Here is a 23,734-nt window from a genome sequence, read left to right as displayed (position 1 = left end):
CCACTCGCCAGTGCGTAAAAGCTTTTCCTTTACTTGAAGGATTCGAAGCATTCGACGTTGCACCTGGTGTAGATAGAAGAGGCAAGGCGCAAAGAGAGAACCCGTGGATTCCCCAAATCAAGTAGAGGGAGACAAGATTCAGAGCCCCGAAGAGGCGTTTCCCTTTCAGTGATCTCCAGATGATAGAGCGGCATCATAATTCGGCATATTATAGCCCAAAAGTCCGTCCTCGATTCGGCACAGAACGAGGCATGCCGAATCTCGACTCAGCCGATAAAGCAACGATAGGCGCAACATTAAAATTTCGGCGTTACACATATAGCTACATGAGTTTTTAGAACTTTTTTTTCATCTTTACTTAATTAAAAATACTTATTTTTCTTCTTTACAGAAAAGACAAAACACATCGAAGAAACCTGCTGTTATTAAACTGTTAGATCATTACGAAAATTTACCATCAACATCGCAGAAAAATATAAAAATATGACTGGTCTATCATTGTCTGAAAGCAACTTTGAAGAAAACTATTTGGCAAGTGTTATAAAAAGTTATCCATGCAGCATGATCTCATTTTTAATTCTAATAAGAATATTTTAAATTTACGCGAGTCTTTGACGAAAATATTTCAGTCTTTTGAAGATAATCGACACTTGCAGGAAGCTTTTAAAGGAAGTGACAGTGGATAACAAATTCCTACTAATGTGATGGAAAATAATCGATGCTTTCTGTAGGCTCTTGCAGAAAATTTTAATGAACAACACATTGCTACTCAAGTAATAAATTTTGACTTTTAAATATTTTCCTAAGATTATATGTTTTAAATTATATTTTAGTCACGCAGAAACAAACAGCCAGCTCTCCAGTAAACAACAACGCCAATAATATAATAATAATGAAGAAGTAATTCAATGAAAATAAGTTATAAATATTTTAATATGGAAAAATATAATTGAATATAACTATTTTTATAAAGAAGAAAAGGATCCTTTAGATAAAAGCTGAAAATCAGGAGTTGGAAAAGTCCAGATATGTGATGTTTTTCCAAAAATTTGGAATAAGAAGCCTGATTTGACCGTCTTGTATAGATGGAAAAAGAAGTCAAGAGAAATGGTTAGGCGCTTGTTGAAACAGCTCGTAGGAGTCAAAAACTTGAAAGAAACGTACGCGAGAGGCCACTCCAACAGACACCGTGCAATACCGCAAGATATTGTAAATTGCGTTTAATGAAAATAACTTGAAATCACTAATACATTTGAAATCCCGATTGACAGTTCATTTTACATATGTCGTCATTTTTTTAATTTCCAATATTACTTACAATCTATCTATTGAATGATGAGTAAATGGTATTACCATAATCAGCGATTAATTACAATATTATTTGTAATATTACATATAGGTACTTCACCAACGTTCCGTACCAGTGCATTAAATACTGTATGCTAAATTAGTTTTTTATAAATAGTAATTTATATTGTTTGAATCTTAAAATTATTGGTGTTATGTTCATTAGTTTCTTGGCTAGGTGATTTGAATGCTCCTTTATCCTGCTGGTATATTTTCTGCAAGCTTCTATTATTTCTTCTTTTACTCTTTTTATATTGACATTTTTTCTTATATATTTGTTTGTGACAAACCATGGTGCATCTTTGATAGAATGTAGTGTTTTATTCTGAAATTTTTCTATTATATCAATATTTGATTTTGTGGATGCCATATGTGCATATCGGCTTAATTATGGATTTATATATAAGTAGTTTATTTTTAATCGAGAGTTTGGATTTTCTTTTGAGAAGCCAATAATATTTTCTTATCTATAGATTAAGCTGTTTCCATTTAGTCCATAATGGTCTTTCCATGTCATTCGACGATCTAGGTGCATTTCAAGATATTTTGCTTTATCTCCTTGTGGAATTAGTTGATTATTTATAGGTGCTAGGGAACAAGTTCCTTTTTTTTGTACATGTTATTTGAGTTGATTTGGTTTCATTTATCATTATCCGCCATTTGTTAAACCAGTTTATATTGCTGTATCCAAGTATTTCTGGATATTATAGGAGGTTTTTGCTTCATTAGCATATAATATTAGTATAGTTGTATCCTCTGCGTATGCGACGATGTTGACGTTTTCCATGGATGGGAGATCATGGGTATATATTAAGTATAATATAGGACCGAGAACGCTTTCTTGGAAGACTTCGGCTTTTATTGGATATAGTTCAGTTATTACATTGTTTATTCTTACTTTAAAAGTTCTAGAATTATTTTTTCGCAAATTTTTGATAATGTAGGCAGTAGACTAATTAACCTGTAGAAAATGACACGTAGGAGCGGTTTACCTGGTTTTGGTATGAGTATTTTTGTTGCTATTTTTCATATGGTAGTGAAAAATTATAATCGAAGTATTAAATTTAACATGATAGTTATGTATCTTACTGCTTTAGTAAAAAGTTCTTTTAGTAATTTTCTTTTAGTAACTTTAATTTAGTAATTTCTTTTAGTAATCAAAAGTAAAGACGGTAGAGTAACTGAAGACCATAAAAAAGAGTTTGATGATAACTGTAAATTACAATATTCATCTGATAACGAGCTTAACTCGTTTAAGAATATTAATATGGGGCAATAACTTGTTAAAGATAGAAGTGAAGTGATTAAAAATAGTGAAGTTACAAGTGATGAAATAGTAAATAAATTAGAAGATATTGTTGAGCTTGACGGCCTGCACCATTACAGACAAAAAAATATTACTGGTGATGGAAATTGTTTATTTTTTTTGGCAATTCAGCATTATTGTAATGCATTGAATTTTGATTAGAAAGCATTTTTCGAAATATCGATTTTTTTGTTTAAGTTGAAAGTTCCGAACTTCAAACTCATAAAAATTATTGAAATCGGTAAAGTCGGGTAGGGAGATTTCCGCGTAACTGACTTCTGCAGCACACATACCTTCAAGGAACAATATGTTTCTCCTAACAAAAATGTCAATTCTACATTCCAATGACAACCTATGAATATCATTTAGACCGTTCCATATAAAACACTTCTAAGAAGAAGTCTGAGATAAGACATTAAATTTCAATCACTGTGGGTCATTGGTCAAAGTCTCGATTTCTTGACGGTTTCTTACGATAGAGTAATTACAAACTCGAGTATTAGAAGTTATCTTAGCTGGTGGTCTACCATTCTAATCGCGTTTTGCTAGAGCGATTTTACGTACAAAAGCGTTTTCGTCGCCAGCTATAAACGCCATTATGCGTGGTACCTGACGGTTATTACAAGTGTAGCATTGTATTTGTACTCGGCAGGCCTTAAAGTTAGTGTGATGAGTTAATTATTATCTACTATATAAATGCTAAAGGAACATTTACACTCCAAACGGACTTTGACTATCCTAAAAAGGACTATTGAAGAATAAATACCCCCTCCAACTATCACCGACTTTCAACTATCTTTAGAAGGTATGTTAAAGAACGCGGATAAGTCAGCTTCGGTTGAAATTCAATTATCTAAAAAAGGACTATTTAAAAACACCAGCTAGTCAATTGCGATGAAACTCCAACTATCCTAAAAAAGATTATTAAAGCAACGCCGATGAGATAATTGCGGTGGAAATCCAATTATCCTGAAAATGATTATTGAACGAAACAATAATCCAATAAAGCAAATAACCGTGATCTTGAAAACCCTCATTGGGTCTGTGTTTTAGAGCTATGTGTGCGTGTGTTTATGTATATGTACGTACGCGTATCTATGTTGCCATTAGAAAATAAAAATAAGGCAAATAACCGTGATCGAGAAATCCGCCATTTGGCCTGTGTATACCCTAATATCTCGAAATCTAATCATAGGCGAGCTTCAGACCCATGCAGACTTTTGATCTACATAATATTAGCTACCTTGTCCCAAATTTAGAAACAATTTGACAGAAAGGCATTTCTTATAAGTTTTGTGCGTGGTCCTTTATATGTATTCCAAATTTCATAAATCAGTACTATGAGCATCTAGTACTTTTTACTCCTAGCTGGATAGAAAAACTTGCAATCGTTGCTTGAACAGTTTTTACATATTACATATATTAGGATTAAGGATCGTATTTACTTACGAGTCGTAAAAAAATTTCTCCGTGAAAAAATCAATAACATACGCTTATTCTCATGTCTGACTCAAAGCGATAATTCAATCAATTTGATAATTTCTGTATGGTAAAGAAATTAAGAATATTTTTTATTTAAAAATCGTGTACATATAACTACGGTTCAGCAACAAGAAAAAGAAACTTCGAATTTTTAATAGCTTAAACAGAAACACTAGAACATACCATATATTATATTCAAGTATAATTATTTCAAAAAAATTACTTTGCAGATTCAGAAATCTAAATTTTTTTATCTTTTCTGCGTGACCTTAACTTCGACCTTGAGGGTCATTTTCAAGGTCATTTGAAGGTCAACTTTCTGTTTCTCGGAGTAGCCTACTTTTTTATCACGGATTCGGAAACAACAAAGAATTCGACGTTCTGGAAACATAACACATGTAGTATCTAGGTAACCCTTCCTGTAAGGGTTTTTTTGTTGTAAGCTTTTTCATAAACCCGTTCGTAATTCTAACTTAAGTAACATTATTTTGAAACGACATTTTTTGTAATTATTAAGATTTCTTCACAATGCTTTGTGATTCCTGATTAATTATTAATAAAAAAGATAATAAATATGATAATTTTTTCATGATAAGATCAATTTGTGTACTGTACACTTTGGTGTGATTTATTTACCCTATCCAAGACACTCCCAAAACAAGTATTGTAGAAATTACTACTACTGTTACTACTAATAGAAAAGTAGAAACAAATTTGACCTTCAAATGACCTTGAAAATGACCCTCAAGGTCGAAGTTAAGGTCACTACAAGATGCCCCTCTCAAAATGCAATAACTTTTGTCTACATAATTTTTCTCTAAACCATACCGATCTTAGGTTAGTTGGGTGGAAAGATTAAGAAAAAAATAACATTGAACTTTACGTGATATTGGCGACGACCTTGGTGGTCACCCAGACCCCACGTATAATAGGTCATCTGAACGTAGAATTTCCCGCTCATTCTGAATCCGAGGTCAAAAATGGAGGTTTCTATTTAAAAAAACAAAGTTGACCTTCGGATGACCTTGAAAATGATCCTCAAGGTCAGAGTCAAGGTCACCCGATTATGTCCCCCTCGGAGTCCAGCAACTTTTGTCTGAAATATGTTTCACGCATCCTTACCTGGAAAAAGATTTCTGGGTGCTTCGATTAAAATGGTCCACCCTATATATTAAGTTCAGAACGAGGACCCTAAATAAAAAATGAATACGTTTCTTTTCTTCGATTTTTCAAATCTTTATTCAAAATTTTCTACATGCATACTAATTGGATTAAAATTTTTATTCGAGGAGCAAGTTTTTTTCTTCCACGGAGCAAGGTTTACAAAAGTTATTTGATTAATTAATTGGGTTTGCATTAACCATGATTAATGCAATTAGGATCTCGTGATTTTTAATTAAAAATTGATTTTTCTTCAATGATATATTAGGTTTGGTTTATGTATCTTATTATCAAAAAGAATAAGATGCAATAAATAATTCAAATAGTCAACAGGTGAGACGTCTATTGGCTATATAATAAGGCTGGAAAACGTATTATTCGTCAATGCATTATCGAAATGTGAAACGGCGGAATGTCGGCATTTTTATAATTAATAGAATTAGCAATAGAATTTCTCTAGTTCATACTAAGATTATAATAAACAAAATGTACTTTCCAACTGAAATCAGAAAACATGTTAGAAGACAAGCCAGTTATGAATAATTTAGTTTTGATTTCTTAGATAACATTTGTAGACATCCAGCAGAAAAACAATGTTAAAATCGGATAAATGATTAGGCCAAACTGAACCAGATTATCTATAATTTGGACAATATACTCGTCTAGTGTAAATGCAGTAATGAGAATTTATTGCTGTTTGAAACCTGATTTGATTTCATCTATAGGTTAGTCGTCAGAAGCAAATTCTCGTAATAATATTTATAAATCTAATCATTCTTATTTTCTATTCCGAATGCTCTCAATGCATATTTCTGTTATATTGAATTTCAAAGTACATGAACAGAAATTCTATCTGATCAGCGCAGGGAAACAGTATAAATATAGTTCAAAACTAGAATACTAGGTGGTACTGACAACACCGCAGTAGAGTCGACGTGTCGATATAGTAGAATACTGCATGTAGTTGTGAGAATTGAAACGGAAAACTATTTTTTATGTAGAAAGAGAAACAAACTTCCGTTCTTACATCTGTAGGGTTCATGCGAGAACGAATAAGAGTTTAAAAGTATAGACTGAAGAAGTTACCATAGTTTGTATATGATAAATATTATCATTATCAAAGAATCAATATTTAAAAAAGCGTACACTTGTTATGATATTATTACTAACAATGAATTTCAGTATACTGCATATCAATAATTATATAATTTAAGATATCATGATAAAGATAACATATGCTTTGAATAGTCGATAATTAATTTATTTTGCATATGTACTGTCAGATTTCGAATTAATCAACGGTTTCGCTAATTTAATGAAGTTACATGAATCAATTGTAATATAATATAACTGCATGGAATGATTAAAAATGTTTGATGCATTTATTATAGTAATTCGATAATTAAAAATTTGTCTATTCAATCAATGTCAAAATAATATGAATAATAGATGTAATAATATAAATTAACGTTCAATAATATTTCGAGGGTTGAAATGGAAAATTTGAAAGATGAAGTTTAGCAAAAACTGCAACATATTCGCATTAAACACATCAATTTTGAACGGCCAACTGTTTCGCTATTTGTGTAAGCTATCTGACATTTTTTTTATGAAATTCAAAATTGACGCTTCGTAGTCACAATCAAAATCACAATATTTATTCGTAAGTTCCCCAGCAACAAAAATTTATTTCAAAGTAGTCTCTGGACAACTGCTAATTTTACCTTTTTTGTAAAGTGTTCTTTAATACCTCATTGTACCAATACTGTAATATACCTTATAAGAAGGTCAAACTAAAACTATGAGCAAGGTCAATAAAAATGGTTTGACGAAGCCAAGCGCGTGTTGTGCAAAGGTCCAAATGGACAAAGAATTGAGAGACCATGATACTAATGAGATGTCACCAGCTTAACTTTTACGAAGGTGTTGAACGTAGGGAAAGTTTAAATGTGAAAATGAAAAAAAGGAAGAAGAAAATCATAAGGTGTCGGGTAGAGTAGGAGTGGTGTGAAGTCACCAAAAATGTCAAGTGGTGGGCAAAATTAACGCGGCGAAGAGCTACGCGACAGTGTCAAACAGACTGAGAGGACGAGAGAGCGAGACAGCAAGGGGGAGGGGAGCGCCGGTGTGTGCTCCCTCGCTGTTGCTTGCGCTGCGAGCGTGATAAGCCGAACTGAACGGCGGTGGCGGCGGTAGCAGAGCCGAGTGGCAGCGGAAATGACCGAAGCTGCGGCTCGACGGCGAACCGAGCCCCTTGTCCGTCTGTTCTCACAGAAGCGGGATCGGACCGCGCGCGCGGCCGCCCCACCACGTCCACATCCAGTCGTGCTGCGAGCGCCGTACCGCGAGCATCGTCGCGCGAGTCCAATCCTATGAACGCGCGCCCCTTACGTACAGTGCCGCCGACAGCGAACAGTCCACGTCCTTTCCCGTTCTTCTTGCGATCGTTGCATCCGTTTCTCCGCGGTTATTGCGGTCGACGCGAGACATGAGGCGGACAGGCGGTGTCCCGCGATCGTTTTGACAAGCTACAACGAGGACTCGAACAAAAGAAAAAGTACTCGAGTGTCGTTGTTCGTCGAGTGTTGTTGGTGAGAGAAAGCCGGCATGCCAGGGCCCTCCCGCTTGAGGGTGCATGCAACATTCGAATGAAAAGCAGTGCTGGTCAACAAGTTTCGCGTGAACGGCAGCAGCAGGCATCTCGCGCGCACGTGCCAGTGCTGTAGGGCGCTCCGATATGACGACGCGCCGGGCAATCGCGGACTGACTGTCCTCGGATCCGATCCGTCGTATCGCCTGCGCAAGGCTGTGCTGCACCCATTCTCCACGAAGTCCGCTGCTCATTCACTGAGAGAACAGTGTAACGACTTTTCCTTAATCTTCCAACGTTTACTTCGGATGCCATCCACGCAGCCGCTCAATGTCGTCGTTCGATCGTCATTCTTGATGCGAGTCATTTTCATGCATTTCACAATATATACGAAATAATTTTACTGGGCTAGCTTATTTGCTAGAGATCGAAAGGCGGCTAGCTGCTCGTGAAAGGGGAGCATCTGCAGTCGGCTGTTGGCCGTACGTCGATAGTCGATAAAGCACGTGTTTATAAGGAATATACCAATTGGAAAGCCCGAGAGGAGGCTTGCCAAGTGCAAACTGTTGAATACAGGAAGACAATAGACCAGCCGATGACCCAGTGAGGCTGCGCCAACAGCGGACTGCGGGTCCTCGTTTTCCGCGCAAAGCAAAAGACAAAAGAAAACGATCGTCGGCACTTTCTCTCAGTGTCGCGGGGCATCGGCGGCTAGGGGCCAACAAACACAGCGGGGCAGAGAGAGAGAGAGAGCGAGAGCGCGAGCACAGCGTCAGAGCGATGGGCAACAGCAGCGAGGGAGCAGGAGGCGGTGGCGACGGCGGCGGGCGCTCCTTGGAGGCGGCCTCCGTGCCCAAGAAGTTTCGGCCGAGGATCGACGGCCAGGACCGCCCCGGCGGCGTCGTGCTCAACTTGACGATGTGCTTGCTCTGCGTGACCAGCCTCGGCGTGTCCGGCATCCTCGCTTACCGCGAGCTGCGCCTCGAGGAGCGGATCGCCAGTCTCGAGCTCATGTGCCAGGCGCACCAGCAGCAGCAACTCGAGCCCTCGGACGTCCTCGTCAAGAGGGTTGAGCGCGAGGTCAAGCAGCAGATCGAGAACGCGCAGAAGGCGGCGACACTCGCCGGACCGGACGCTGCAGCCGCTATCTTCAGGATCAAGAGGGACGTCGACTGCAACTGCCCACCAGGTTAGTCCTTTCTCTTCTAACCTCGATCGATAACGCCGATGCCCGTTCGGCGATCATTTAGCAAGGATTCCTCCGTCTGGTCTCCGCGATCCGTGCTGGCAATCCGTAGTAGTTCCATCCCGACAGTCAATCTATACCACATGCCTGAATTTCCCATTCGACAAAAATTATAACTGGATACCAGCATCGGCGACGCAGCGGAGTATAGGGTTGAGGGTCGTCTGTATAAATTTATGGAGCGACAGCGTGGATTAAACACGCGCGGTAAAATATCGACTCTGACTCTATAACCATGATTTACAGTTAATTACGATTAATTTGTGATAAGCGGAAATTTCAAGCAACTGCTTAAAATGTGCAACTGCGACGCTCATTAAATAACGCCAGTAGATCTCTTTGAAAACATCGAATATAGCATCGTCAATTGGGAATTGAACGCAAATGCAAGTACCTTTTGGTATAATCGACGAGGATAACGTAGAAATACATTAGCCTGAAAATAGTCGATGAATATTTAATCAATAGGCTCCTTATAAACTACTCGCATATTCCGCTTGTGCAGAAAATACGAGGTGTACGTGCTCTTTCACAGTTAATTTGATCGCACGCACAGTCGCGTAAACACGTAGCGGAGCACGCAGCTTGCGCCTAAACCGTAACATACGCTCAGGATCGGACTCGCCAACCTTATGCGACATAGATGTGAAGAAGGCCTCGATAGCGCGCAATTCAGGCTCGTGGTCGCGAACCTGAAGCGAGTGTAAACACGACCAAATCGCTATGGTTGCGCGCGACACTATATATGCGGTGTAACACGACGGTTTCAGGCTCCTTCAACTCGAAGCTCGTGCATTTCATTTCTCACTTTCGCCTATTTTATATTCATGTTTTCTTTGATCAATCTAAAAATTGAGATTATATTACCATCTACCACGCAAAAGTTTCCAATTCGGTCGATGCAGCTTTCAGTTTTCTAACATTCCAAAGTTTTTCCACGCTTATATTGACATTGAATTTTCATTAGTGAAATCGCATTCCCCCTGCACATCTTCCGAAAGAGGTAAATTTGGAATTGGAATAGGCTGCTTATGCGTATCGAAACTATTTTTCAGCTGCGAGAACTAATGCGCAGAAATTGTGATTTCGACTCCGACTTGGAGCGACAATTTTGTTTAAACATCGTTGTGCAACATGCCAGGTTCGTGGCGAGTGAAGTTCAATCCAAATTGGCGCTTGTGTTAAGGACCGATACAAAAATGCCTGCATATTCGCTTGCAGCTGCAAAATTGATTTCAAAGCACTCGCTGGATTATACGCACGTATACGTGCATCCGTCGCCCAATGCTCGAACTGGAAGTGAGAGCGAGAGAAAGGCAAACGATGCAGGGCAAAAAAGTAAGCACTCGAAGGATAAAGAGGTTAAAATAAGTGGAATGCCGCCACCGCGGCCGGCTGCTGCTGCTGCTGCCGTCGAGAAGAGGGATGAAATGTGACGCGCACGCCTTGTGCTTCCCGCTCTTTACACTCTTAACTTACCCGAGCCTATACCTGCGTATACACAGAGAGCCAGCTTTCTCTCTCTTCATGCTTACCTTCAGTGCCCGAGTGTCCGCCGTCACTTCGTTCTCTTTCTCTCTCTCACGCATAAGGCCTGCTCAAATTATAATCTTTCCGATGAAGATTTCATCGTTAATTTCATTTTTCTCCGGTTCGTTTGTAGAATTCGTCCGGCAGTTTAATAACTGATTGGTTTTTTGCTCCACGTCATCTGTAGCTTGCTAAATTGACAAATAAAATTTACTTCGCCCTTGGGTTGTCACGTTAATATATTTATCCGTAGTTTCATTCACACGCAATATACTTTTTTGAAGAAGAAATACCAAGAAAACTCGATATCCCACAATTCTAGTTACGGTCTCTGAAGTATTGTTCCATTTGCTTGGTCGATCAATTATTTCTGCAAATGATTTTCACAATGCTGCTTCTCTTCTAACTGCGTTGACGCGTGATTCGATTTAATATGCGCGAACAAGTACGTATTTAGCGGCTCATTCTCGAAGCTACTTCCATACTTCTTTTTTCCTTAAAGTCGTTTGCTCCATTTTCAGCAGTCGCAGGTTGAAAGATGCCTTTCCTCAAGCTAGGTAAAAAGCTGCTTAGTAGCTAGATGTGAAAAAGTATTTTCAAAGAAAGACATTGCGCGAAAGTAAGAACTAACGACCCGCTCTCGCATCTTTTTTCTCCTCTTCCCGGCACGAGCCGCGAGTGCGAGCTTTTTTACACGCGCGCGTATGAAAAAGCTTACGAGCGAATGCAATTCGCGCCAAATCATGTCGACGATCAGTGCAACGTAAAATATCTTATTCAGTCCCGTTTCTTGAGTTATGGGGCTGCGCGCAGTAAAAAAAAATTACAATTACCGGAGTAGTGCATAAAAGGGCCAGTTTTTCAAGTGCACATACGTGAAGAGCGTGAAGAGGCTTGTTAAGAAGGACGGTGGAAAGTCTGCGCTCATAATTATTACACCCCTATGGTGCGGTGCGCCGCCGGCGAAAGTGCTAGAAAGTCATTTTCTGGTTTATTACGCACTTAAATTTCCATGAAAAATGTCTATCGTCAAGAGGGTAGCGCGCTCTCGCCGTTGCCACTTTACTCGCGCCATTTCCAAATATGCGTTTAATTGTTTCAAAATGCTCGACAGAGTTAAAAACAGATGAGCTGCTGCTGATCGAGCTTTGGCGCAAGTTCACTCGCACCAGTGTACGAGAGCTCTCGTCTACTATAAGGAAGCCCCGCAAACGATTTCATCTGCTAGTCTCTCTTAGCCGGTGGCTTTATCGCCCTCTCGCGACTGTTAGCTTCCTTTAGCCGAATACCACGCGTGGCAGCTTGTCCTAGGTAGGCTTGCGAGAAAAAATAGACAGAGCGAATGCCAGAGGGTTGGGGGAGGGGCGGGGGGTCGACAGACGCTATAAATCTTGCGACTCCTCTCTCTCTCTCTCTCTCTCTCTCTCTCTCTCTCTCTCTCTCTCTCTCTCTCTCTCTTTGTCTGCTACTTCGGATTAAGCCATTGTAACTTGTAACGCGTGCGTACGCAGCAAGAGCGCAGAAGCGAGAGAAAGGCCCGATTGAATGTGGCGACATTCCCGATAAGATGTACACCCGTCTGCTTGTACATAAAACATATATTACATTTTTGACTTGCGGCTTATTTGTTTTTCTTGGCGCCGCCGCCGTATACGTTGCAGGTTTGTTATCTAGCTTGAGCGCGCGCAAAAGCCAAACCAGCCGTCGCGTGATGCATTGGGCTTTCGAAGGCCCGATTTTCGGAGGGGACGCGCGCCGCGTGCTGTTTCCGGCCTGGTTACAATGATATCTCTATATAGCCCTACACCGCGGACCCTCGGCAGCGGCGAGCCTTATGTTGACCTTGTCGTCGGTGACGCTCGCCCTGATTCACCTTGACGTGTATGCGATGCTCGTGTAACCCATTAATGGCTTTGCCTTTGCTGGGCAAGCGCGTGATTAAAGATTATCTGGCTCCTGCCCGCTATGAATGATAGTCCCCCCTCCGTAAGGGAAGCGGCGCAATCAGCGGAGGAGGCAGAGGACATGTGTTCTAGAACATGGAGATGCGCATTACGACAAGTCGACGTGGGAGCAAGAAGGCGCCGCGGCCTGATAACGTCGAGTAAAATGCCTCTGAGAGGCCACGTTATCGTTGCTACGCGCTGTTGTACGAAAGCGTGTGCTCCGTACTGGCCGCGCGCGCGAACGGTCCTTCGATGGCTGTCAGCGGCCCAGTAAAGCCTCGAGCTGTGCGCAGCACTGCGAAATCTTAATTTTCCGCCCCAGAGGTGCTTCCAAAATACCTGTAGCGCGCAGCCTCGCTCTTACGACTGTTGTTCATGAATTTTCTCGGGAAAGAGAAGAGGGTCGGCGGCCGCATTCCGCAGGTACCTTCGCGCGTGGGAGTGCCGTGACACAGTTTACCCGTAAACAAAGCCGAATCGGAGCTGCACGTAGAGCCGAACTTTTGAGCGTTAGAAATGTAGATTTTTCGCGATGCGCCGACGGAGAGAGGGAGAGGGAGAGAGAGAAAGAGAGAGCAGCAAGTTTATTCGTGCAAGAGGAAGAAAGAAAGAGCGAAAGAGGAGAAAAGAAGTGCCGACGTGTTCATAATAGATAATCCGCGAGGCGAGTCGAAAAACTGATCGTGCGCTGCAGCCACGAAATAAGAGGAGAAAAAGCGAAGAAGCTGCAAAAAGCTCGGCCAAAATAAAAGAAGCAGCGAAAGCAGTGCGGCGCACGGGTACGGAGTGGGCGGATAGGTTGTTTAAAGACGAAACGCGGCATGCACTGCTCGCAAAGTTGCAGAGTAAGACTGTAACCAATTGAATTTAGCGTTTTCCAATTGGGCCAGCGCCACGGCAGTCAGTTGGAAAGTTGGAAGGTGTGCCATCCCCTTATGATTTGTGCATGGCGCAATGGCGAACTTTCGCGCGAGCGCGCTCCTCCGACTGTCCAATGAGGCGGCGGCGAGGAGCGACTTTGCCGCACATACCGATCGCGCCATTCCTCGTAGCTGCGGCCTGGCCGCGGATTAATGGCGCGTGCGGACCTTGCGCTTCGCCGAGCGTCACGTCGCTTTCATTCGAAAAAGCAGATTGACTCGCCCATAACGACACGTCCGTCCATTCCCCTCATCCGTCTCTCGTTGGCTGGCTTGTTGGCTTCGCAAAGGCACTTAACACGCGGGTAGGCCTGCTCGGCAATATTTCACGCGAAGGCCGCGCCAGCAGATTCGCTGCATCTAATTGTATTTAAATTTGCAGCGTCGCCAAGTGCGTGCGCGCATAAATCTGCGAGCAGCCACGACTAGTCGAGCGTCGTTTGCTCACAATCGCCAGTAATTCCGCGATACGTTCCCTCTCGCGGTCTTCCTCGCGTCTCCCTTTTCAACGAGACACGCGCTTGCCGCGCCCGCGCCGCCGTCACTTCGCATTGCGCGGATGACTATTTTTTTATCGCCGCACTAAACTTCGTAGCTCGCTCTCTCGACTCTCGTTCCACGAGCCTTTACCTTTTAATTAAATGCCGCTTCAGCTCGCGCTCGTCGTAGTTTACCTTCTTTTGAAGGTACTCTGGCCGTGTTCCCCTGAGAAATATACACCGTTTGCACTCTCAAAGGAATCAGAGCTTTCGAGCGCATTCGACCGACGTATTAATATGCATGCCGATTTCAGACTGACATTAAACGATATTGCAACGCAAATACTTACTTCGCAGTCCGTTCGATACGGCCACTTTGCGTCGTTCCGACGAAAAATCGGAGGGCGCGGCCGGTCCTCGAGCAGGTGTTTTGGGATGTCGTATACGCTACCGAGACGCGCGCGCGTGTTCATGAAGCTACAAGTCCGCCAGATAATTAGGCTTCACAAATGCGCGCCGCGCGCTCAAAGCCGTAACTATGCGTCGCTCTACGGAGCTCGCCCATGGCACGATTTCGCGACTGTTGGATCAGTGCTGGCACAAGCGGAGTCGAGCGATTGCAGCTCGAGGAACTGCCTGCGAGCTACAATGGCGAGGCACAAAGGATGCCAACTTACGCGCTGAAATCGATCAGCAAGCAAGCAAGCACGCGTACAGAGCAGAGCTGCGGCTGACCGCGCACGCGAGTTCCGAAACACCGCACCAGCCTCATCTCCGTCGTCGAGTGCTCGACGAGGATCGACGAGGCGCGGACTGACCTCTCGCCAACGAATGGTGCCGCTTGCACGGCTTCCCAATCCCGGTCCGACGCCCGTCAACGTCATTCAACGTCATCTTGGCCGCGCGCGTCGGTGCAACGGAAGCGACGGCTCTGGGCTAGCTCGGCCGCACCAGGTCGTCGGGAGTCCCTGGCAGAGTCCACCGTGAACTCTGTCGACCGGAAGTCGTTATAACGCGCTGTTCGGCATACGTACCCGTACGCGTTGCACGCGTGCGCCTCCCCCGGCAGTGAAAGGAGAGTTGTACGCGAAATCGCGTCGATAGATGGATAGGCCCCGGCGGGATCGCCACGCAATCGTTGGGAATCAGATATCGGACGAGCTGTCTGATTAGACGTTAAAATAGTTTGATGACGCCACTTGTACGCTCGAATGCGCACATCCTGTTAATCTTACTTACGGCCTGACGGCTCAATTTTGGGCTTTCGCTTTTTCCATCGTCGTCTGCAATGAGCGTTAATATCGCCTTGCGACATAGCGCTCCACTGAAAAGCGTCGCCGGTAACAAGCGCAGGCTGCTTTGAAAAAGGCTAGATTGCACTCGCGGCAATCTAGCCTTTTGTCCACTTTGACGGCAGACGTTGTCCCAGCACTTTCGGAGCAAAGTGCAGCGCGCCGGCTGCACTGGTGTCCGCGTATACGCGGGGGCACGCGAGCAGCAGGCCTCTTGCCGCTCGCGGCTCGCGTACGTCGGGATGAGTCCGAGCCACTCGTTCGCGTCGTACTCGTTGGGCGGCGCGGGCACTGCCCGTCCGACTTCCAACCCCGACTTATCGGCCGTCAGCGCGCGCGTCCGGCGCGCGCAACTTTCGCATTGTTCGCAGGGGCCGAGGGAAGCGAGCGCGGCGACTTGCGCCTCGCGCCAAGTCTTGCTTTCGTCGTCGTCGTCCCTCGTTTGTATGCAACGCCCGGAGTTCTGATTGCCTTAGTTCGGACTCTCATTGATCCTTTTGTTTTCGCAGGAAATTGTCCTTTTATGTAGATGAAAAGCGCCCCGTGCCGCGCAGGGCTTGTCGGTTTCTCCAGCGAATTGCCGATATTAAAACTTTTCAAATTATTTAGCGCGAGGCAGCAACGCTTTTTTCCGCGCCTCGTCTACCGAATTAACAAGCAATCTCACTTTTAATATCCAGCTGGTCGATGATTTCCCGCGAGCGAGCTTAAGGCCGCGTAATGCGCTGCAGGTCGCCTCGCGAAAGCGATGAAAAACGCCCGGGTAGGCGAGGGCCGATACCCAGACTAGTTGGCCCGTCGCGAGACTTACTGCGCCGCGAGTTGATTATGGGCGCACGGGCGAGCGGCGGGCGAGCGGCGGGCGAGCTGCGGGCGAGCTGCGGGCGAGCGACGCGCCAGCAGCATAAATCTCGGCCAAGATACGTTGATTCGCGCTCTCGCACGAGCCTCCAGTGGGGACGCCCGAAGACGCGCACGGCTCGCGTGCACGTGCATCGGCTAAATAAAGCGAGACGGCCGTCTGGCGAACGAGCGTGAGCGGCAGAGCCGAGAGAGAACGAAGCGCGATAGCATCGACAACTGATACGAGCTCGCGGTTAATCCGATAAAAACGAGCCTCCGAGTCGTCGGTCTCGCGCCTATTTCTGTCTGCGCGCGCAGCAGCGGCCCCGCGCCCCGGCGGCTTGTCAATATCTTATTCCGCTTCTTCTCCGCCGTGCACGCCGCGCACAGACTCCGCCGAGTGACATTACGCTCGTTTCTTCCAAAAGTATTTCACGCGTCGCTCGGCACTCCGTCAGTGGAGTGCTTAAACGTCGGAGAATGGTAGGCGAATAACAATGTAAAAAAGCCATGTAATTGAGCGTAGTAAAAGTTGAGTATCGCCGAGGGACAGTAAAAAGGTAAGTGCTGAGGCGAGTGGTCGTGTGTACGTATTGGCTGCGTCCGTTTCTTTCGACGGTAAAACGCGCCGTGCAAGTGGGCGGCGCGCAAAGGTGCGAATTATAAGCGCGCGACGAGCGATGACTCGCAACTAACGGAGAATTACCGATGCTGCGCTCGATCCTCGCCAGTCACTCTCGTCGACAGATGAACAGAGGGAAAAACGAGAGTTAACGCCGAGCGTGTACGCATGCGAGACACGTCTTTGCAGGCGCAGCACCCCGTACACACACATATTTATGTACCAATTAATATTCCAGCATTGGCACGTGTGCCGAACGACCGACTCTCTTGACGTTTCTAGCTTCGACTTGCTTTTTGTATTGCTTTTTAATCCACCCCAACCAATCGAACGTCGTTTAATCAACTATAATTGACCGCTCGACGCGCGATTAACCTACATCAAAGTCGCTTGTAAACACAGTAGCGAGTTGTCAGATGTGTGCACCACCAACTTCTTTTCATGCTCTGCTCTGCAAATGCGAACCATTTAACTCTTACCTCTCGTTCGGCTTTTCAAATCATATTCAATCCTTCCATTACTTTCGACATTCAATGCCGTTCATTTATAAAGCTACCTTTGCACTGCCATTTCAATTCGAAATTAATATTCGGTGTATGAATACGTTTTTCAGCGAGCGCTCAAAAATTAAGCCGTTTTTACAAAGATTTTTCTGAAAATCACGCGAAACGAATGTAAATAGAATGACGGCAACGGGCAAGATTGGAAAAATTGGGCCAAACAGATGAGACAAAACGATGCCACTGCCACACGAACGAGTCTTGCTCGTGCAGGACGAAAGCTGCTGCCGGTGCTGCTGCTGCTGCGGCCGATGATGTTCTGCCTCGTGTTCAGCAAATATTGTCCCTCATTTTCTCGCTATTGATTTTGACGAAGCCGAGCCATTACCGAGCGCTCGGCAAACACGCGACCATTGCAAGAGAGAGAGAGACGCAAGAGACAGAGAAGCGAGTTTGCACGCGAGAAATCGTAGGCTGGAACCGCATCAACCGAGCTCGACGACGCCGACGAGGGCTATCAGAAAGCACTCTCGCCGTACCTTTGTTACCGATCAATTGTACTTGGCAAGCAGTAGGTACTTAGCCAAGCAACAGCCGCGCGCAACGCGTATTCATATACTAGTTCGGCGCCACAGTCTCCTCCTTCCGGTGGTCCTTTTGCTGCATGGCAGCATTCGAGCCAAACGCAAGCCTCTCAGCTCGTATTCCGACGAGTTATTCGGCCACTCGTAATTATTTTCAACCGGCAATCGCTTAAAATTACAGTACTTTCCAAGTTACACAAAAGTTATGAATCGTAAAGCCGGAGGGGAGTAGCGTAATGGTTTTTTCGGCCGGCCACTGAACGTGAACGAGACAGAGAGCTGAATCTCACGTGTGGCATGTGCTCGAGCAACGTCGGCGCGGATGCAGCGCGCCCCGTCAAAGGCTAGCACCGGTCAGAGCACCCAAGAAAGTTGGCCGTTGCCTGGCGCACGGAAGGAATTAATTCAGCGATAAATCACGAATACACGCGGCCGCGTCGAGAGAGAGAGAGAAAGAGCGCACGCGTAATACAAAGCAGATGCCATTCGCCTGGTTTCCGGCTTTCTTTCTTGCTTTTCAACGACAATTGGCCCGGCAGCTCGGGGAAAAAGTGCGCTTCGGACAAACTCGCGTTGGAAGTTTGGTTATCGATAACGATCGTCGAGGAATTGAATGGCACGGCCCGGTTGGCATACATGCAACAGCGACGAAAAGTCAAACAAGTTGCGGACAACTTCCTGCCACTGCGAAAACAAGCGAGCGAGCGCGCTCCAATATCCGGCACACGCGCGCGCACTAGCGAACAGTGATGGGAGCTCGGAAGCAGCGTGTTAGCGAAAGGGCAAATCGCGCGAACCAAAAGTCTACATCCTCTGCTGCCGCCACCGCTGGCGGCTGATACGGATGGGTAACGAGGCCTCATTATCGCTAGATTATCACGCACACGCAGGCAGAGTTGCAAGTTGTAATGGGCCTCGTACAATTTCCATTGGCAGTGTGTAGCAATGTAATGGCGCTCCTCATTCAGGCCCAATCGCACACATCAAGCGCTCTCTCTCTCTCTCTCTCTCTCTCTCTCTCTCTCTCTCTCTCTCTCTCTCTCTCTCTCTCGCGAGCTGCCTACTTATCTCATCAAAGACATCATCACACCAGCGCACGCTCTCGCACTCGCTTCCCTTTCCTGCATTCTTCGCTCTCCGTTCTCTCTTTGACAATCGCTGTACACGTACTCGACTCTCACTGTGTACTTTTCAATACACGTACACCTTTTTCCCGATTGCGCTGCACGCTGCTCTTTTCGCTCGCGCGCCGCTTTGTTTTCTCCACCCTTTCTTCTGCTGCCGCTGTGCCTCCTGGCTGTATCTCCTGTGTTGTTTCGTTATGTGTGCTCCGCCTCTCTCTCTCTCTCTCTCTCTCTCTCTCTCTCTCTCTCTCTCTCTCTCTCTCTCTCTCTCTCGCCGTCTGCTTATCCTCCATGCTGCTGTCGGTCAAACGTCTGTACGTAAGTCGCAGCGTCTCTTCGTCGTATGTACACTGTACATTTCCGTCGGAATGATGTACGGCCATTCCATTGAGTGAATAATGAAGCGATCGTCCGTCTATTCGATCGATGCGACACTTCCCCGCAGCACTTGCTATTCCTTCTCGCTTTCTTACAACTGGCGTTTGAGTTTACCGCGATCTTGATTCGAAAATACGGCCGTTAAATTGACGTGGGAGCGGGACGACTGTAGCGGCGACACTGTTTTTTTCCCCCGATCTTTAGCCCCCCGGGAGCGGCGGCACACGGGACGCGGGCGTATTTCGAGATTACGTATTGATTTATGGAAGATGAGAGCGGACCTACGTCTCTCTCAAATATAGCCGCGTCAAATTTTCATCGCCGACGATGCTCTATTTATACGCGATATTCTTGGCGAGGCCACGCGGGTCTGCGCCTCGTAATAATTTTATAGACTCGCTTGGACACAGCGTCAGTCGCGTAAAAACTGCCGGCGAGGGGGGAAAAAACAAACGTCGAATGGCAAGGGCCGGAGGGTCATTAAAGCGAGCAGGTCGCAGGGCGTTCGCGTACATGAAGAGCTTTTCAGCTAAATCAGCTGCCGCCGCTCGGCCGACAATTCCCCTCTCGAAAAAGTGCCGGTGTGGATTGAGCGCGCGCCGCACCGCGCCGCGCCGCGCCTCCCACGGAGAGCAACAAGACGGGAGGAGGCGTCAACCGACGGCTGAAATTCGCGGCTAATGGACGCGAGCTCCAGCGGGGAAAAAGAGATGCGAGATCCCTGTCGTTGCTCCGCCAAAGTCGAGCAAGACTAGCCGGCTGATGCTGCAAACTCAGCCTTCGCTCCGGCTGACATTCCGAGGTCAATCTCCCGGCGACGCCGCGCCCCCTAATGTATGTACTGTCAGGCCTTAACGAGGCGACAGCGCTTTTTTCGTACCCACACGGAGAGCGCAAAAGTGCTAAAAGCCGGCTATACCAGTTTGATGGCGAGCCGAAGCCCTCGAGAGTTCGCTGCGCATTGGCCCCCGACGGCGCTCTGGCTTTTTCAATTTTCCGAAAGCGCTCGTTTGTCCCCTCGATCGCGAGCGCGCGCCTCTTCCACTCTTCCTCCTTTCCGCTTGCGAGCAGCTCTGCGGCTATGTTTTCCACTGTTTCGCCCTTTCGATCCATCTTCTCGCTCTCGCGCGCCACATCGATGTGTGCGACGCGCAGCCTCTCCGCTTTCCGCGTTTCGTTCCTTCGTCGGACAAATCAACCGACGTTTCACATCCGAAAATATTCGGGCTCTGCGCGAGTGCCGTCATTTACGCTCGGAATATCGCTGCAAGTGGCGCGGCGGTTTATCGCCTAACTCGAAAAAGATTCGAAACCAGTGATTGGCACGCGAGAATCGATTAGGCGCGTTATTTCGCAGCTGTGATGGCGATGTGGTCGAAAAAGCACGCTTACCTCGTTCAAAACTAATATATCGGCGGAGATTAGACAGCTGGGCCGAGAGAAGAAAAAAGTAGCCGAAAAAGAATCACACGCGTGCTCGTCCGCCACTTGGAAGAGGCAAGTCCAGACAAATGAAGGCTACATGCAGGTTCGCATTTTGTCCAAATGGCCATATTAAGCAGGCGCACCCAGTTTTTATCGGGAATCACATTTAATACAGTTCTTGGAGTTTTTAGCGGACTTTTTCAAATGTTCAGGATCAAATGCGGACAAAGTGAAATTGAAAAATATTTGCCGTCTCTTAGTTCTTTAAAATTTCTGATTGAACAGTTGGCGATAAAGCCAACCGCGATGGATGAAAAGAAACGCAGACGAAGCAAACAACGCATTGTTGGAGGCAAATAGGATTTGGCTTCATTTCCCGAGAGTTAGCAGAGAAGTGAAAAATGACAATGTGGCGAACGGCGTCGGCGGCCGTGTACAGCTGCGAGCGTTCCTCGCGTGGAGTTGTAGCGACCAATTAGAGGAGCTCGTTACGCTGCGCTTAATACTATTAATGGCCGAAATAATGCGGGTTTTTGCCGTCAAGCGAGCGCTAGTCGAGTGGACGCGGGGCGGCGGATAGAAGCGCATTGCATTTGAAATCGGATGGCGCGCGCGCGATGCAAGGAGATCAAGCCGGCAGGAGCGAAACAGCACCAGTGCGATTGATAACAAAACTCAGAGCGTTACAGCCCAGTTCGCACTGTGCGCAACCTCGTACCGTGGCAGTAGCTAGCTAGTACGTTAGGCTTATCTGTGCATTTGGAAAATTGTCAAACTTTCGGTGCTCCGATGCACAGCTTGGCCCCTGGAAAGAAGCCGCAGAAGAGAGCTGCAGCGAGCAAGCATGGAAGGCTTTAGGTCGTAAGCCCACAATTAACTCGCGTGTGCATTAAGTCCCGACAGATAAAGTTTAATCTTCATCGTGCGGCTCTGTCTCTCTCTCATGCTGCCGCTTCTTTATGGAGCGAGTTTTACCTTGGTGCTTCTCGCTTTCGAGGAGGAGCAGGAGGAGGAGGAGGAGGACGACGACGACGACGACGACGACGACGACGACGACGATGAGGACGAGGACGAGGACGAGGACGAGGACGAAAAAGCCAGGGTCGAGTCCGGAGATAAAAGATAAAGTGAAAGCCCTCGGGGAATTAAAATGATACGTGGGATTTGAGAGGCGCAGCTCCGCCGATAAGCTTACCTCGCGCACTGGACCCTGAATTAATGCGATAGCCTCACTCGCACCGATCCTCTTTCGGCCCTTTAATCAACTAACTTGTGCGCTAGCTGCCCTCCCAAATGATATATAAAACACTAAGTAGCGAGCAAAGGAAGCTCGCGCGCTGTATGAATGTTGTAATAGTAAACGCACATATAAGCTCGCCGCAAAGAGGACCGAGAGGGAGAGAGAGAGAGAGAGAGAGAGAGAGAGAGAGCGCGCGCGCGACAAGCCTTGCCTCGGGGCTTAAATCAAATTAGCAAGCTACTAGACGGCCCCCAAGAGCAATTAAGTTTGTTTAGGCGTTCTGGCAACGTTGAGGATCACACGCAGGATCGTCTGACGCTTGTCGCCTCTATACGCGCACGGCAAGCCGCTTCTACTGCTCCGTCGCGCCTGTCTGCTGGACCGTGAATCTCCAAACTTGCCTCTAAACTGCTAACTGTCAACTACGCTCTCTCTCTCTCTCTCTCTCTCTCTTTCTCGATGAATGTGACGATGAGCGACGAGCCCGGTTTTTCGGCACTTGACGCCTTTCCGTTCCACCGTTGGAACGGTGGCACTGCCCACGCGACTCTGCGCTTCGGACTGGCTGGACGGAATCTCGACGTTGACAGCGCGAGGCTAACTCCGGCAGCGTAGGCATGGAATAAAGCGGTGAGCGCGACTGCCGGCTGTCCGTGCGAGCACTTCAAATGAAATCCGACACACGCGTGCTCGGGCGCGAGGCCGGCCACCTGGTCAACTCTCTCTCTCTCTCTCTCTTCGCTGTCCGTTTTCATCCCCCCTGATAAACCACCTGCGCGCCACCCTCTTGGCACTTTAATTACAAAGCCCTGGAACATGCGCTCATTTGCCGTTTCGTTTCCTGGATCATTCGTTATCTCGATCTGTTTTTTTCTAACGTTTGCTCTATTTTGTCGGTCATGCTCGCATCATAATGAAATTCTCGCTCGCGGGCGTGGTTCTTTCTCCGTCGCTCCGGCCGGTTTTGCATTGGCCGGGGCGCTGGAATTGGGTTGGTTTTAACGAACTTTCCTGGGGACAAAAGACAGCGCGCGCATTAATGCCGTCGCGGTGCTGATCCTGCTGCAGAGGGCAAGTATTTTATGCTCTGATAACTCGCGCGGCTTGTTAAGCTCGTGGATATGGGCCGCGCGCGAATTTTCAAAGACGCTTGCGCTTCCTCGGCGAGCTGCAACGATGCCATGCTCAGCGACGGACCATTCGGTGCGCTGGCTGTCTGCGATCGATTTCCTGCAGGTAGCTCGGTAGTACATTCGCGATGCGAAACGAGGCAAGCTGCTTGAAGTAACGATAGGCGCTAATGTCGAAATGGGAAAGCGACAGCGCGACTCGCATCTCTTTGCGCGCAGCGTGTATACAGAGTGAAAGTAACTTGCTAAGTGTACTTACTGCTTGGCATAATCTCGTAAGCGAAGTCAAGTTTAGCAGAGTAAGAGGGAGAGGGAGAGGGAGTGTCTGGGCTACTCTCGCCCGCTACGTCCAAATCACTCACGACGCTACTTAGCTACTCCGCTCCGCGCATGAATCCTTTACACTCTGAATCTTTCAGCTGTTCCGCACCTGCGAGGAGCGCGCTCTCGACAAATACATCGGAACGAATAATTTTCTTTCATGGAGTTGTCTACTGCGAGGTAATCGAGACGTCCGTCGCTCTAACGAAAGCGACAAGCGAATTGCCGAAGCGAGGCGGTCGCACCACATAGATTAATAGAGGCGTCG

At 46.3% G+C, this 23,734-nt stretch overlaps 1 protein-coding gene across 4 annotated transcripts in view; it reads left to right on the top strand.

Annotated features, from left to right (window-relative positions):
• The first annotated feature begins 7,638 nt into the window (after positions 1-7,638).
• Positions 7,639-23,734, top strand: part of LOC131675177 (collagen alpha chain CG42342) — a 145,646-nt gene continuing 129,550 nt past the window's right edge. For all 4 annotated transcript variants that reach the window (XM_058954055.1, XM_058954052.1, XM_058954051.1 and 1 more), the window contains exons 1-2: positions 7,639-8,156; positions 8,579-9,075. In XM_058954055.1, the coding sequence (XP_058810038.1) occupies positions 8,667-9,075 (409 nt within the window). In that variant the 5' untranslated portion in view covers positions 7,639-8,156; positions 8,579-8,666. The remainder of the gene's footprint in view (positions 8,157-8,578; positions 9,076-23,734) is intronic.

Source organism: Phymastichus coffea, unplaced genomic scaffold (assembly GCF_024137745.1).
Source record: "Phymastichus coffea isolate CEN01 unplaced genomic scaffold, Cenicafe_Pcof_1.1 PCOF00016, whole genome shotgun sequence".
In the NCBI taxonomy this organism is placed as follows: domain Eukaryota; kingdom Metazoa; phylum Arthropoda; class Insecta; order Hymenoptera; family Eulophidae; genus Phymastichus; species Phymastichus coffea.
The sequence above is the reverse complement of the archived record's forward strand: the minus strand, read 5'-3'. Positions and strand labels throughout refer to the sequence as shown.